At 46.8% G+C, this 15945-nt stretch overlaps 1 protein-coding gene across 1 annotated transcript in view; it reads right to left on the minus strand.

Moving 5' to 3' along the window:
* Positions 1–14408, minus strand: part of VASH2 (vasohibin 2) — a 76976-nt gene extending 62568 nt beyond the window's left edge. The window contains exons 1-2 of the mRNA XM_006028781.3: positions 14235–14408; positions 13068–13517 (exon numbers count right to left, since the gene is read on the minus strand). Coding sequence (XP_006028843.1) covers positions 13068–13343 — 276 coding nt within the window. The 5' untranslated portion in view covers positions 13344–13517; positions 14235–14408. The remainder of the gene's footprint in view (positions 1–13067; positions 13518–14234) is intronic.
* Between the last annotated feature and the right edge of the window lie 1537 nt (positions 14409–15945).

Genomic DNA, 15945 nt, shown 5'->3' on the forward strand with positions numbered 1-15945 from the left:
GGCACGGAGAGAGGGCCTTAAGGAGATCACGGCCCTCCTATAGGACCCCGCCGTGACAATAACTAAACAATCAACTGTGCTGAAATATTATGGGTGGTTCTCCTTTTAATGCACAAATGCCAGAGAACCCAGAGCAGAGCCTGTTCTATCCCTGATCCACGTCAGGTGGCTGTTGGTCCTGTTTTATACTGGGCCATCGTGTTTTTAACTCTTTGTCATCTGTCCATTCTAAATGAGGAACGGACAGCAAAAAGTCCTGTTTTTAAACAATCAACTGTGCTGAAATATTATGGGTGGTTCTCCTTTTAATGCACAAATGCCAGAGAACCCAGAGCAGAGCCTGTTCTATCCCTGATCCACGTCAGGTGGCTGTTGGTCCTGTTTTATACTGGGCCATCGTGTTTTTAACTCTTTGTCATCTGTCCATTCTAAATGAGGAACGGACAGCAAAAAGTCCTGTTTTTCAGTTCACTGGTGGAAATGCATGTCAGTCATTTGTCCTCATGATTCAATTGGCTGTGCTAGAGGTAGGGTGGTGCACAGCCAGAAGAAACAGGGTTTGGAGCCAGGCAGCGAGGAAGGGAGGCTTTTTTGTGGTGCCCCCACCCTTTTCTGCTGATTGGCCAAGTGGCCTTGTGGCCCCACCCCTTGCTGCCGATTGGCCAGAGGCACCAGCCCTGTACCTCACTGCTAATTGGCTGAGAGGGACGGTGGTTCCCCACCACCAAAAAGGGGCGTCCTGTATTCTGGGGGTGCCCTGGTGGCCACTCTACTCACACGGCTTACAAGTCCTTCCACACCTCAGCACAACAAGTAAAGGCTCAATCTTGCAGAGCACTGAGCATCTTCAGTCTCACTGATTTCACCAAGAGCACAGGGAGTTTGGTACTTCATAAAGGATATTACCCAGTCCTGCAGGGCACCAAGAAAGGGGACAAATAAGCAGAAAGTTCTGGGGACGATTTTGGTATACGGGGCTTTCCACACTCCAAGCCTCCAAATGCTGAGCGTTTAAGCCATGTGACACTACTTTAAAACCCAGTGCCCTGTGTGCTTCCATAGGTGGGGATCTACTCAATTCATGATTTTGTGGAAATCATGAAATCCCAGATTGTCCATGAAATCTTAAAAAATAAACTTAAAAAAAAAAAATGCAGGGAGCCAGTGGTCCTTCACTGTCATGGCCCAGCCTCACAGCTTGACATGGGGGGAAGGGAAGGTGCCAGCTGGAAGGGAAGTACAGAGGGCAGCAGACAAGGTGGTGGCCACCCTCCATCCCTTCTCATCTGCCAGGGCCTCTCTGCTAATCAGTGCTGAGGGGCAGGGCTGATGGAGCACATCCAGGAAATATCTGTGAAATTTGCTTTGTATGCTGCGACCAACCCACAAAAATTTAGTCTCACCATGATTCAAAGAGGTCCCTATCCATAGGCAAAGACTTTCCAAGGATGCCACAACAGGAGAGGAAGGTACCTGTGTCAGGGCCTTAATAATCGCTATGCCAATGGAAGCCAGATGCACATATAAGGGTTTCAGCACTCTGGTGATAGCATGCTTTCTGACCTCTCATGCAATATTTCTCCACATGTAACTTCAGAGCCATGATCAGGTGAGACCATAACCTCACCAAGACTCATCTTTCTGAGGCTACAAGTGCTAGTCTGAAGTCAAGCAGAAGGCAGGGTAGATTTGCACCTTACTGTCTAACCAAAGTAGACAGACAGGCCACCCTTGGACTTTCTTCTCAGTCAACAAAACTGCCAAGGAAGAACAACTGGCCAGAGCAAACAGGAGAAATAAGGATCCTCAAAGAAGGGAGCACTGGGATAAGTATTTCCCAGAGAATCTGAAAACTAATGTAACCCCAAGAAAACTCAGTGAGTAGGGCACAACTTGCAAGAAGTGTTTATTCCTCCAGAGACTTCCCTGGCAGAATTCCCCATCAACAGGGCAGATTTTCCACTAAGGGAAGACTGAAAGAGGCAGCTCCACAGCCTCCTGTGTCAATCCACTTTTGCCTCCTTCTCCATTAAGAAAAGGATAGAATATGTTGTGGGCAGAGGGGCTCCAGTAAAGAAAAAAATATCTATGGGAATTCTGCTTACTGACTTCTGAAATCAGAAGGCAGACTGGCGCTATGTATAGGGCACTAACGTATAGCACTTCTGGGACACAGTTTCAAGCATTCACTCCATCACAGAGTTCCTGTATGACACTGGACCAGCCACCAGATCCTCAGAGGTGTTTAGAAACCTTGGGTGTTTATGGACATGCTCAGGGAGGTGGGGGTGCTTGAATTAGTGAGCAACGCTAAATAAAAGCACCCGAGCATCACATGTATCAGTATCCCTGCACTGAAAAATAGGCGGCGGGACGCTTTGAACTAAAGCTCATTCGCTGGATTTAAAGCCTCTCGGAGCAGCTTCGCTGTATGTGCATAAGTGCCCCTAATTTCTATTTAAAGGTAATGTCTGCCCACACCCTAAAGCATTTCAAATGCCTTTAAAGTGCTTCAAATGGCAAGCCGTACAAAACTGCATGCCTTTTGAAGCGCTCCAAAAGCAGCTGAAGTGTTTCAAAACTGGAGTACCTGTTTACAAGAGGTACTATTTTGACATGCTGTGTACTGTGCACAGAGCATGACCGGGGACCCCTAGGTCCCCCAGTATCCCAGTGCTCCACTGTCCACCATGCACATGGAAAGAGGGAGGGATACCAGACCAGTCAGTGGGTGCTATCCCACCACTCTACCTTCGCTCTACTGCTGTCATTATTGCCAGAGCCAGGTAAACCCCTGTGTGTCCTCCATCTCCCCTGCAAGCCACTGCAGCGTCCCCCTCCCTCCTCCTCCCCCCAGTGCCAGGAGCAGAATAAAGGCAAGCAGAGCCAGTGCTAGGAGCAGCAATGACAGTCCGCTTCAGTCTCTGCTCCCTGTGAGGGGAGAGGGAAGAGGGGAAGGGGAAATGGAGTCATGCCCCCTGTAGCCCCCTCCCTGGCTGGTGAGCACACCACTACAGGCATCTGGAGCAACTGTGAAACACTCCAGTTGGAGGGCACAGCATGTCTGGTGGCTCACAACAGTACTTTTGTTAATGTTTCCAAGCCTGTGGCACTTTCAAACATTTCAAATGTCACATCTGTCTCTGTTGAATTCAATGAGAATTAGGCACCTAACGCTTTTGTGGATCCAGTCATTAGCCACTCTGCATCTCACTTCTCTGTTGGTAAAATGGGGGCAACAGCCCTTCTCTGTCCTGCAAGGATGCTGCAAGAATTAATACATGAAAGACTGTGAAGTGTTTGAGTAGACAGAGCCAAGGTGCAAACCCCCAGGGTTAGCCCTGCCTTATCTGACAGTGCATCTTGACAGAGGTGTCAAACCCCTAATGCAGGGGTCAGTATCCCCCAGCATGTGCGCCAGAGCATGGCACACAAAGGCATTTTACTTGGCACATGCGCTTTGGGGCAGATGGTGGGGAAGGGGCCAGGGCTGTGCTGCCACACAAAGGATCAGGCCCCTTGCAGCTTCCCCACTGTCCACCTGGAAGCATGCATACACCTGCCATTGGTAAGGAGCTGGGCCGGAGCTCTACAGACCTCCGTGCAGCTGCTGCAACTTCTCCAATGTCTGCTGCGAGGACGCTGGGCTCCATGGCAGGCAGTACTGGTCCGCCCAGAACCCGGGCTGGCTGGGGCAGGCAGCTGCAAGCTGCTGCACCGAGGTCTACCCTACCCTGGCCCAGCTTGTTGCTGGCAGCAGATGCATGCATGGCTCTGGGGGGACAGCAGGGTACAGGCTGGGGCTGCATTGCCACAATAAAGATGGGGCCCCTTGCAGCTCCCCCACCATCCACCCCTCATCCTTTAACACGAGTTATTTCCTTCAGCAAGCCCTCAGGTTTTATCGCCACATCAGCTCTCTGGAGGGCAGAAAATGTAGGTGGTGTGGGGGGAACTTGCAGCAACACAACTTAAAGGACCCACAGAGTTGGCACTTGCCTTCACTTGGAGTTTTCAGACTCTCTGGAGTAGGGAAGCTACAGAGCCTGCTCCCTTTGAGTCTGGAAACCTCCAACGTCTTACAAGTCAAGGTTGGGCGGCTTTGGGCATTCTGCCCCAAATCATTGCTGACCCTTGGTCTAATATCTCCTCAGGATATTGCAGGCTTCTCCTTTCCCACAACACACTCACAATAGGAAGAGAAGCAACAGGATTCCTAGTTTCTGACTCATCACTGGCTCTGCTTATTTGAATGCCACGTAGAAAACATATGGCTCCCTGGTGCCATTTGCAAATCCTCCTCCTCAGGGAATCATATCCTGAGTGGAAGTGGTCTATAGAAACCTTTCTTCTAACAATAATGATGCAGTACTCTTGTAGGCCAGCCCATTTTATGTGTGCTTTCTGGGAGACATCATAATTGAGAAGACACACAGACAAGCTTTTTTTTAGGGAGTAACTCCACTGTAGTCACTGGACCTGTCCTAGGGAGGAACTGGGGCCTTGGAATCCAAGTGGACTTCTGATATTTATATTTAAGTACTGTCTGATTTTTTTTAAAAACAACCTCCAGAAATTAAATTACAGTTCTCTTTTTTTCAACACTTTAATTACTGCTACCTGGGTAACAATACTATAAATTAGCCCATTTAGCACATTTACAGCTAGAAAAGGATTTAGCTTCTGGATGTTCTGTTCCTTTAATTTTCCCATTCGGTTTATATATAAAAGCTAGCAACCACTCCAGACAAAGGTGCTAAGATCAGTCTTCCCATAATTGCAGATGCTCAATCAGTGCAAGCAATGCATGGAGTGGTAATGCAGCAAAGTTTTAACCTGTCAGCTAAAAAAGAAGTACGGGTTTGTGTCAATCACTGTCCTGTCAGAACAGAGCCCTCCAGTCACAATACATGTCCCAGCCAACCTTCATTAAGAAATCTGCAAGAGTCTGCAAACAAAACTCTTCAAGGTCCAGAGGATGGAAGGAAATGCAAACCTTGCAGCTCATGAATTATAAAGTGATATTCACAGAGATTTAAAACAAGGGACAGATTTTGATCTCACACCAGTGTTACTTAAGAACAACTCTGATAAAGAAAACGGACGAAATCCAGCACAGAATCAGATCCAAAGTTTGCATCAGAGACCATGTAAAACAGGAAGATTATCTTGGGGCTAAATTTTAGAACTGAGTTTCACGTCATTCAGACTTGGTTCCCAGCTCTGATACAGACCTTCTGCTCCTCACCTCAGGCCCCACAGTGCAATATTTCTGAATCTCAAGGCATGACTGCTCCTTTCTCTAAGGACTGCTATTACTCATCACAAGCAAGGCTGGCAGACAGGGGCTCACTGAGCTGTTGGCAGGCTTCATTTATTAATGCCTGCAATGCACATGTAGGTCTCAGGTTAGCCAGAACCACAGAAATTCTGTTCTGGTATAAAGGAACCAGTGTTGTTTACTAAGCACTAATAATAAACTGAAGATGAGAATAAGAACTGGATTAAACCTTCAGGTGCTGGCACTCCCAGGCTGGCAACCTAATAAGGGAGTAAGGGCACCATGGCTTTGTTTTCAGGATCCAAACCAGCAAGGCAGACTTGAGAAAAGCAGCCTCATAATTTACATTTGCTCCTTTACTGGTAACCAAACAGATACACTAAGAAGCTACTTACTGTCCTACATAGAAGAGTACAGGGACTAATGCTAAAATGATTAGTGCAATCAAATGCAGATTCCTGAAAAAGGATGAAAACTCACTGCCCATCACTGGGAATTAAACATCAAGACAGAATATACCAAATAGATGAAAAACAAGCATTGCTCAGCTTCATTTCAATTCAAGCATAAGAAAAGAATTGGAGTGCAGGGAGCTGGTCTCACCAGGCCAGGAAGGACCAGTGCCAAACTAAGTCTGCTTCATGCCATTGCCTCACAGCACAACTTGAAGAGGAACCAAAACTTACAAAAATCAACAAAACAAACATGTGCCTCTGCCTCTCCTCTGGCCTACGAACAAGTTATACACAAATTGGTAGAAGTGATCAGAAACTGGTTCAAATGTGTAACACAACAGAAGTTCAGTGCACATAAACTGCTTTCAATATGGCTGAAACTGGTTTAAGATACACCTGGATGGACATGGTATCAGACTTAACCAATTTAGGTTAAATCAGTTTACTGAACTTCTGTCCCAGATCCCCTTCAAGTTCATGCATAGTCCCCCAGCATCCTAGAATGCTTTGCACCTCCCCCATAACGCCCTCTCCCCTCCTTGCAGGGTGGGCAGGCTACCCATGGCCCATGCTGCCTGCTCTAGCTGAGCAGTGAGGTATGCTGTAGTGCCCGCCCAGCTTCTGGTCTGGGCCACTGCAGCCATGTGACTGCATTTCCAGAATCAAAAGTGAATGTCTGCTCACTTGCTTATCAGTTAAATCTATGCAGCTAACCTGTGAAGACTGAATCAAAATTTAGCCTCAAGCTTTTTGACTGTCTGTACTAAGCCCTGAGGCCCAGGACACCAAGGACTCTCTAACCCATAGGCCTAGAAGCCACCTAAATGCTAGATCAAGGTTGTCCAATTTCTAAGAACCACACACTCCAAGTGCCACATGCAACACAGGCCATATCAAGTGAGCTACGGGCTCCTGTGCAATGCAGACATCCCCCTAGCTGCTTCATGCACCCACACAGACTTCCCCCTCCACCACCACTGCACTGGGGGACACCTGGTGTGGGACTGCACAGGCATGACTCCTGTCTCCCCTGCCCCCCTCCTTCTCCTATGCACAGCCTGGACTCACTCTCAGCTCCTTGCACTGTGTTGCTCCCCACCCCCAAGGGCAAAGGCAAGAAGTGGAAGCCAGAGGAGGAGGGAGAACCTGAAGATTTAGGATGCTTTTGCAGCCAGAGTGGTAGGAGCAGTGACAGCCTTGTGGGCTGCATGCAGCTGGCAGGCTACCAGTTGGACAGCCCTGTACTAGATTATAATTATTCCTGCAGTTCACGAGCCCAAAAGTGCTTTGTAAGGGACCAGGTGCTCCTCAGGCTGTCACCAACCTGCTATTCTAACAGCTTTTGCTGAGAAGCCATTAGTTAGTAACAGGTGAGGCTGGCCCTATCTTTTCTGAAAGGGGCTGGTCAGCTTGGCACATGGCGACATCTCTTTGAATGGGGGAGAGTGAGAATTTAAGAATTTGGGGGGGAAGGGGAGGGCTAATTCTTTGCCTACTGATCATGAATTAGCAGACTGGGTTTTCAGGGAAAGAACAGGTGAAACCTAACTGTCTAGCCACATTATTCCTGCATTATCACAAGGCTCCGGCATATACAGAGCCTTTAGTGGCCTTTAGTGTGGTGAATTCATAGAATCATAGAAGTAGGGTCAGATGGGACCTTGTAGATCTTCAAGTCCAACCCCCTGCCTGGGCAGGAAGAAAACTGGGCTCAAATGACCCCAGCCAGGTAGGCATCAAGCCGCTTCTTAAAGACCCCCAGGGTAGGAGCCAGCACTACTTCCCTTGGAAGTAGGTTCCAGATCCTAGCCGCCCTGACTGCGAAGTAGTTCCTACGGATGTCTAATCTAAACCTACTCTCCAACCACTTGTGGCTGTTATTCCTTGTTATCCCAGGGGGTGCTAGGGGAAAAAAGGGAAGGCAGCCTCCAGGATTCCCAGGCTGACTCCCATCCCGTTACAAACCAGGCCCAAGACTTGCTTAGCTTCCCAGATCACATGCCATCAGTCCCATCTGGCCATAGGCAGGTGGTAATGAGATGGGAACATAAGGCAGGTGGGGACTTATTTGGGGGCTGTCTGCTATGAGTTCACCTCTCACCAGTTGTTTCATCATTCATCACAGACATGCCAGGTATATGTCATTTGGTGTGTGGAACAAATGTTTCTGCCCTGCAGGTTTCTTTTGGGGGGCAAGTGCAATAATCAAATCCAGTTTGTGTTTTGCTTTCTAATTGAACCACAGATCATGATTAACAATGAAGTCATCACTGGAACTCAAAACTTTTTAAACCAAGAGGAAACGGGCTGGAATAAAAAAGCCTACTCATCTAATCTAGGCCACTAAACCCAGAAAAGAAAAAAAATGTAACTGGGCTGGTCTTACATTTTACTTACACGGATTCAGTTCTTATCAATAGGAACAGACACTTTAGAAATACAGTAGATAATGCTGGTGGGAGAATGGGAACTTTATTACTATCACCTACACATAGGAGATCAAAACTAAGGTGTTTGAACTATTAAAAGGACCACAGCAGAGTCAAAACCCAAAAAGATACAAACTGTCATAAACAGAAAAGACAGGGTTACCAGGACAAGGGCTGCTAGATTAATAGCCTGCCATGCACTGCACAATATTCCAGCTCCAGCTCAAGCACAGTTGAGCAAGAAGCAGTTGAGAAACATGATGCAAAAAACTGCATGAACCAGAGAGTAATGAAATAAAGTGGTAGAAATTGCTATGTTGTGATTAAGCTGAAGTAGCATAGCCTGATACAGCATAGCCTTCATTAGGAGTAAAATGTATTCCAGGACAAGAACTGATCTAAGAGGAGGATTGAAGAAATGAGCAAGAACTATGCTAAAAAACTGTTCTGTCCAATGACCATCAATATGTCCCAACTCCCTCCCAGCTAGTTTGAAATGCCTTAGCTTCTGATTTAGACAAGGGTTAAACAGTTTCAACAGGGCTCATGAAACCAGGACAAGTGCCTTATCCCTCAGGATGCAAACGGGCACCTGCCTGTCAGCATCTCCTCCTAGCTATTTGCATTAGGTCACATGAACCATCATACCAGCCTAGAATAATGGCCAACACGTGATATCACATTTCAGAGAGAGGTCTATGCCCAACACTTTAGAGACAGTATAGTACCCATAAGCCTAAACAAACTTCCTAAGACCTTACATTAGTGGAGCTCATTGTTAGCTGAACAGTACCAACCCTTAGCAAAGCTTTTGTTGGGATACGCTGTAAGTGTCATTTACTTTTCCAGCTTCTGGACTGATTAAATAGTAGGGCTGTGTGAAGTTTCAGTTCCTGACTCAATTCGACAGAGCTTTGGCCTGATTCAGTGGCCAAATCTCCAAATCAAATCAGAGTACCCTTTAATCTCTCTGAATTGAATTGGAACCCCCCGAATCGATTTGGAGAGATTTGGGAAGATTCGGTGATTTGGACATAGACACAGCTTTAAATGTTTTTTCTACATACCTCTAGGTAGCAGGCGGCTCATGAATGCTGTGGCGGATGGAGCACCCCACAGGAGTGTGGGGGGCTCCCCAGAGCACTTGGCAGCAGTGTCCGGCAGCAGACCCCACAGCACTTCCAGGTCTGATGGGGGGTGCGCAGGGGGGCCCCCCATACCCCCTCAGCTCGGCAACTGGTGCCTCCTGGGTCTGGAGGGGCACCCAGGGTCCCCCCATGGCCGATCACTGAGCCGGGGGTGGCACGGGGGGCCCCCCTGCACACTCTCCTGCAGACCCAGAAGTGAACCGGAAGTACTTCTGGTCCACTTCTGGGTTTGCTGTCAAGCATGCAGGGGGGTCCCCGCGCTCCTGTGGGATGCTCCATCCGCCCCAGCATCGCAGCATTCACGAGCCACGCTGGTACCTCAACGTATGTAGAAAAAACATTTAAAGTTGTGTCTAGGTCCAAGTTGCTGATTCTCTGAATCAGCATTGACCCTTGAGATTCGGATTCAGCTGAACTGAATCAGGGACAGTGATCCGAATCAACGAATCGAATCACTGTCCCTGATTCAGGCCAAATCTGAATGCAAATGAAATAGGGCTCGCTTTGCACACCCTTATTAAATAGGCCCAACTCAACATGCCCTTGAATTAAAGGCCTTCCAGGAGCAAGGAAGAGACTGGAGTTCACTTTGCATGGTTTCACTCCATGTTCCCACCTGAGGCAGGGGTTTACAGCCTCAAAGGGAGCAGGCTCTGTAGCTTCCCTACTCCAAAGAGTCTGAAAACTCCAAGTGAAGGCAAGTGCCAACCCTGTGGGTCCCTTAGGATGTGCTGCTACAGGTTTGACACACACCACCTACATTTTCTGCCCTCCAGAGAGCTGATGTGGAGGCAAAACCTGAGGGCTTGCTAAATGAAATAACTTGTATTAAAGGATAAGGGAAAGAATCATGGGACGCATTTCTGCCTGCACTGGCACAGCTGCGCAGTGTTCATAACTTGAGGGACAGGGAAAAGTATACAATACTTAATCTCCTCCTCCCCTTCCATGCATCTGCCTCCCTCTCCTTCTACTCTGCATGTTTCTGCCCTACAGAAAGAAGTGAAGTTCAAAGTTAAGAGTGTTTTAAGGCTGCATAGGGTGAAGCACCGCACAGGTGCTCAGCCTCACTCAGCATGAATCACTGACAAAATGGGCATGTTCCCTAGGCAGCTGACTCAACTGTGTCTACAGCTTCTACTTACTAACCCAGGTAAAGAACAGAGGCATCCCAACCAATCTGAAGTACATATGCATGTCACATCAATCATACCATTTCCACTGCTCACCCCAAAAGTGCCTCCTCTCTCAGCAGGTTTTATGCTAGTATAATACAACCAGCTTCAGCAGTCATTCCTGATTTGTATTACTGTATATGAGAAGAGAACCAAACCCGCAATCTCCTAAAATAGAGAGATCATCTTATTCTGACCTCTGACACCAACTGCTAATGCAGCAGCTGCAGTCAGAAGTCAAGCAAAGCATGACAAAACCAAACAATTTCAAGGAGTGACATTTTTCAGGTGAATATTTTACTCACTGAAAAATGTAGAATCAGGGGGCACTTTTACATATGTTCCAGCGATGGGGGGAGCAGCACTTTAATTAAAGCAGCTCCAAGATCCACTCTAACTAAAGTACTGCTGCGTCTCCTGCTCATTCAACAAGCTTTAGTTCAAGCACCCGCAACACCATTCTTAAGCACGGGGATGCTGATACATTAGATGCAGAAGGCTGCAGGAGTATGGCAATTGTCACACTCCAGCAGACTCAATTAATTGAGTTTGTACCAACACACTGGAATTCCAGCCTGTCGGAGCAGCATCCGTGCTCGTGTATAGGTGCCCACCATGACCAAATCTATTCACAAATGTAGGTTGATTTGTCTAACTGTTTCAGGTGAAGAAAGGTAAGTAACCTGCCAGTCTCAAGAAATTCTGACAGCAGGAAAGGCAAGACTGTGCACCTTGGTTTACACAGCATATGCCTGCCAATACCCAGATGCATCTTTATTATTAAACCTCCAAAATTAGTATAAAATCTACATGCAAAGCAGACCTTCTCTGCTATATTCACCTTGAATTCAGAGATCAGTATGGGCATAGAAAAAAAAAACAAAAAACAGATGGGCCCAAGCTGTGAGGTCCAGCCCTGGTTCTAAACTTCCTCAAAGTTATGTACACATCACTACAGGTAAACTCTTGACCCCATTAAAATCAACAAGAATTTTCCCAACAACCTCAGCAAGGCTATGATTTCACACTCTTTAGTAGGCAAATGTGAAGGAGGTCCAAATTTTACTATTAATAACCATGTCTCTTATAGTAGATTTAAAACCAAACCAGAATGGTGCAGAGTCCATCATTAGTCTGTCCTCTGAAAGAACTTACAATCAAAACAGACAAGACACACACATGGTAGGGAAACAGGGGCAGAAGATAAATAAAGGACTAGGAAACACTCAAAAGCTTAGAAAGCCCAGATCTAGGCTGTAATATCAAGGCTAGTTTCAGATAGCTCTGGATGAGGAAAGACTTCATAAGAACTCTGCCTTGTTCATGCTGCACCTGATGAGTTGGGTATGTCAGAGGGCAGCTGAACCAGCATTGTGCAGTGCAGTCACTGCAGCCTAGGTGAACACAGCGTAAGTGGTGTCTGGAGTGTACTGTCCACGTGGGAAGGGAAGTTCTCATGGTTTCCAAATTCCACCAAGTCAAAACCAGCATTTTTGGGGACGTCCAAAGGCATACTGTATGATAACCTGCCAATTTTCATCTTTAGTGATAAAAGAAGGCGTGTTCTTACTACAGGTAGGTGACATTTTTCAGTCAAATATATCTTATTCACAAAAACATGCAGATTCATGTGAACCCAAGCTACTGATGCATATGGTTCAATTTGTCTGTTTCAGCTGGAAAAAGAGAGAAATGTTTGGTTTCAGCTTCTTTGAAACACAACATACATTTTGATTTTGCATTTTTAAAAATTCAGTTTTAAAAAATTGTGTTAAAACCTCCGAAATTCAGAGAAACATTTCATTCGGGTTGAATAAAAGATTTCATAATGATTTTTTTTATTTTTTTTTTTTACTTTTTGGACTTCTTCCATTTTCTCAAAATACTTATTTTGTTTTTGTTGTGCCTCTATCAAAAACATTTTTTGTTATTATTTTTCAGTTTGGCCAATTAAAAGAAATCAAATCATAACACACCTCTATTTTTACTGGGTATTAACAACTAACAATTAGCTATACTGTTTTAAATTCTTAGCATTACCCGGTACCCTATCCCATCTGCCTGTATTCATTTGTTGACTCTTGTTTTACACTTGAATTGTAAATTCTTTAGGGCAGGGACAACATTTCTGTCCTGTGTGTGTGCAGCACTTAGCACAAAAGGGTCCTGCTCTATGACTGTAGTTTCTGGATGTAATAATACAAGTGCCTACTCTTCACTGGGATTTTGCAGCAAGATAACAATGAACTGTTACTTAATCCTGCTGTAGAAAACAACATCATAACAATAAAGGCAAACCTTTAGTTGTATTTTCTTTGGAGGGATGAACAAACACTTGCAAACATTAATATGTACTGAAATAGACGAAAAAAATCTAGAAAACTGCAGGCAACATGCTTGGGAAGTTATTAATACCTCAAAACAGGTGCTTAGAGTGAAAGTGTAAAGGCAGTCTTAACTGTAGCTGTTGCTAACACCTGAGTAATAATGCACACACTTGCATGCATCTACACTGCAGGAGAAAGAGAAAACAGCTTGGCTAAGTGTTCTTGAGTCTGCCAAGAACCAGAGTCACTTACTTTAGCCAGGTACACAGCATTCCTTATTGTCTCTACTATCTCTTTGCCTTCAGGATGCACCTTTTCCACATGCACCCACATCCTCTCCCAGGTCTGTCTGTCAATAGGGAAGCCACTTTTATTAACAAGGAAAAGCACCCCTCCATCTTTGTCTTCTTCCTCTGAGCCCCCATTGTTGGTCGTGCTGACCGGCCGGGCATGAGTGCTTCTTGACCGACCCCCTTTAGCTCCCTTGGGATGTGGACAGTGGTGAGCATTGGAAGTAGAGCCCGTCATGGTGGGCTTGAATTGCAAAAGCAGTCCAGGTGGGGCTATGTACACAGTTCAGTGCCCCAACAAGGAAGCCTTATCCATCTCACTTGCTGCTAGAGGAATTAGGCAAATGGAGATGATATGAGCTCATAGAAGCCAGTGTGATCAGTGCTGAGACTGTTGTCTTGTGGGCTGAATCTAAAACCGGGATAGAATTGGGAAGGAAGGAGCATGTTATCAGGAGCTTATGCATGGCGTTCAGCTTACCACACCCCCCTACACACACACACACACACACACACACACACACACACACACTCTCTCTCTCTCTCTCTCTCTCTCTCTCCTCTTTCCATCTCCTGGGGCTGACACACAAGAGAATAACATTGCTAGGTCCCACTAAGAATGACAGACAAAAGGACAATAGCAACTGGAAGACATGCCTCTTTGCATTACCCCAAAGAGAGAAGCCTGGTAGGACTCTGCTCTATGCTACCCCTGTGGCTGTCACATAAAGGGACAATAGCACCCTGCAAAGCCCCCTCCCTGCATCACCTGGTGCAACTTGTCAAAATGATGGGGAGTCCAAGATGTAAATGCGGTATTACCCCCGCTCAGAGACCCCTGCACACCGCACTCACCACTTCCCCTTTGCCCAGAGCTTGGTGGTTCTGTCAGCCACCAGCCGCAGGGAGCGCCTCCGACTGCAGCACCAAGGGTGCTGGATTGAGCTCGGCCAGGGAAGGCTCTCTCCCCAGGCGATCGGCAGCAGCAGCTGAGGGCTGCGCTGGACGTGGGTGAGTGCCTGCTGCTTCCCCGGCTGCAGGCCATTCTTCAGCAGAGATCCACCCACCCTCCTCGGCCCCGCGCGGCCCCACGCATTCGCCCACCCAGCCGGCCCGTCCTGCCCCTCACCTGGTCGGAGCCGGACTCATTGCAGCGTGCTTCACTCCCGGGGAGGCTGCGGCTGGGGCTGGGGCTGGGGCTGCTGCTGCCGCCGCCCGCACCTCAGTCCATGTTCCATCCTCAAGTGTTCTTCTCTGACATGTAACCATGTTACCCGGCGGCCGCCGGCGTTCCGAGCGCCCCCATTGGCTGCCGCAACAAAGAGGGGCGGCGCCCGGGGCTGGAAAGCAACGCGGAGAAGCGTCGCAGGGTTCTGATTGGCTGCGCTTTTCCCGGGAGGGGCGGGGCTCGGGCGAGAAAGCTGATCGCTTGGCCAGGATTGCTGGCTGGGGATGCTTCGCCTTGGGAGCTCGGGAGTCCCGTTCAGTCCTTTATAGTGTTCAGCGTTGCATGTAGTTTTACACGGCTGTAGGCTAGTGGTCTAGCCTGACCACTCTTCGGCGCGGCTTTCACGTAGTAGTATCATCATCATTATCATCATTATTAATAATACTATTACTATCATCATCATCAGATTGTTATTATTGCCTTTATATTATTATCATGATTGTCATTATTATCAACATCATACTAGTATTCTTGTTATTGCCATTACATTATTAGATTATCATTATTATTGCTATTGTCATATATTATCATTATCACTATTATTATCATAATCATCATTATCATTATAGTATTATTGTTATTGTCATTATATTATTGTCATCATCATTATTGTTGTTGTCATATTATTATATTATCATCATTATCACATTATTATTGTTATTGTTATATTACTATGCTATTATCATTATTGTTGTTGTTGTCATGGTACAGTGGCTGAGGCACCTCACAGGCATAATTACCGATTCAAATAATTTACCCTCAAAAACCCCCCAGTCCCACAATAGGGTCTACACCAGCATCTTCACAGGCCCAGCATCTAATGGTGAAGAGCTGCTATTATCAGAACATGCAACAGAGCAGTCCAGTCTCATAACTGCAAAACAGGGGTAACGTGTAGAGGGTGCACATGGGTGCACATGCACCCCTGAGCATGGCAGTGCACCCCCTGCAAAAAGGCACCACCGACACTATTGGCAGCACCTGCGAGCGGTTGCTGCTCGCCCTCCTGCCGCAGACACCACCAGCAGTGTCTGCAGGCCATCAGCAATCCCCGCTGGCTGCTGCCAACGCTGCCTGCAACGCCTGTGGGTGGTTGCTGACCCCTGGTCAGCACTCACTACCACCCCCCACCACTGACAGCACCAGCAGCCTCTGTGGGAGCTCCCTGCTCACTGCCACCAGGCTCCCGCCGCCACCAGCGCAGCCATGCCCCCCGCTCCCAGCCACCAGGGGCACACGCTGTTCATTCTGCAAAAGGTCTTATGCTGGGGTTAATATTTTGAAGTCTTTTTGAAGAATCTTGCTGGGAGGGTGAAGGGTTTGGCTGGGAAGTTTGAATGTATACAACGTTTTAAACATCCAGACTCACAGTTTGACCCAGACCTTTAGTAAATGCAAATAAAATCATGATGAAGGGTGAATGTCAGATCTTAAAGTGTCCTTACCGGTGTTACCACTAATAACAATGCAGAGTGGTAGTACCCAGAGAATTATAAACAATTTAATTTGGTTTATAAAATGAAGCTTCATGTTTATTATGTATCCTTCAAGCAACTTCAAAAAAGGTAACTAAACTGCTCTCAACAATAAGAAAGATGCTTCTGTTTCACTT

Source organism: Alligator sinensis, unplaced genomic scaffold, assembly GCF_000455745.1.
Source record: "Alligator sinensis unplaced genomic scaffold, ASM45574v1 scaffold1277_1, whole genome shotgun sequence".
NCBI lineage: Eukaryota > Metazoa > Chordata > Crocodylia > Alligatoridae > Alligator > Alligator sinensis.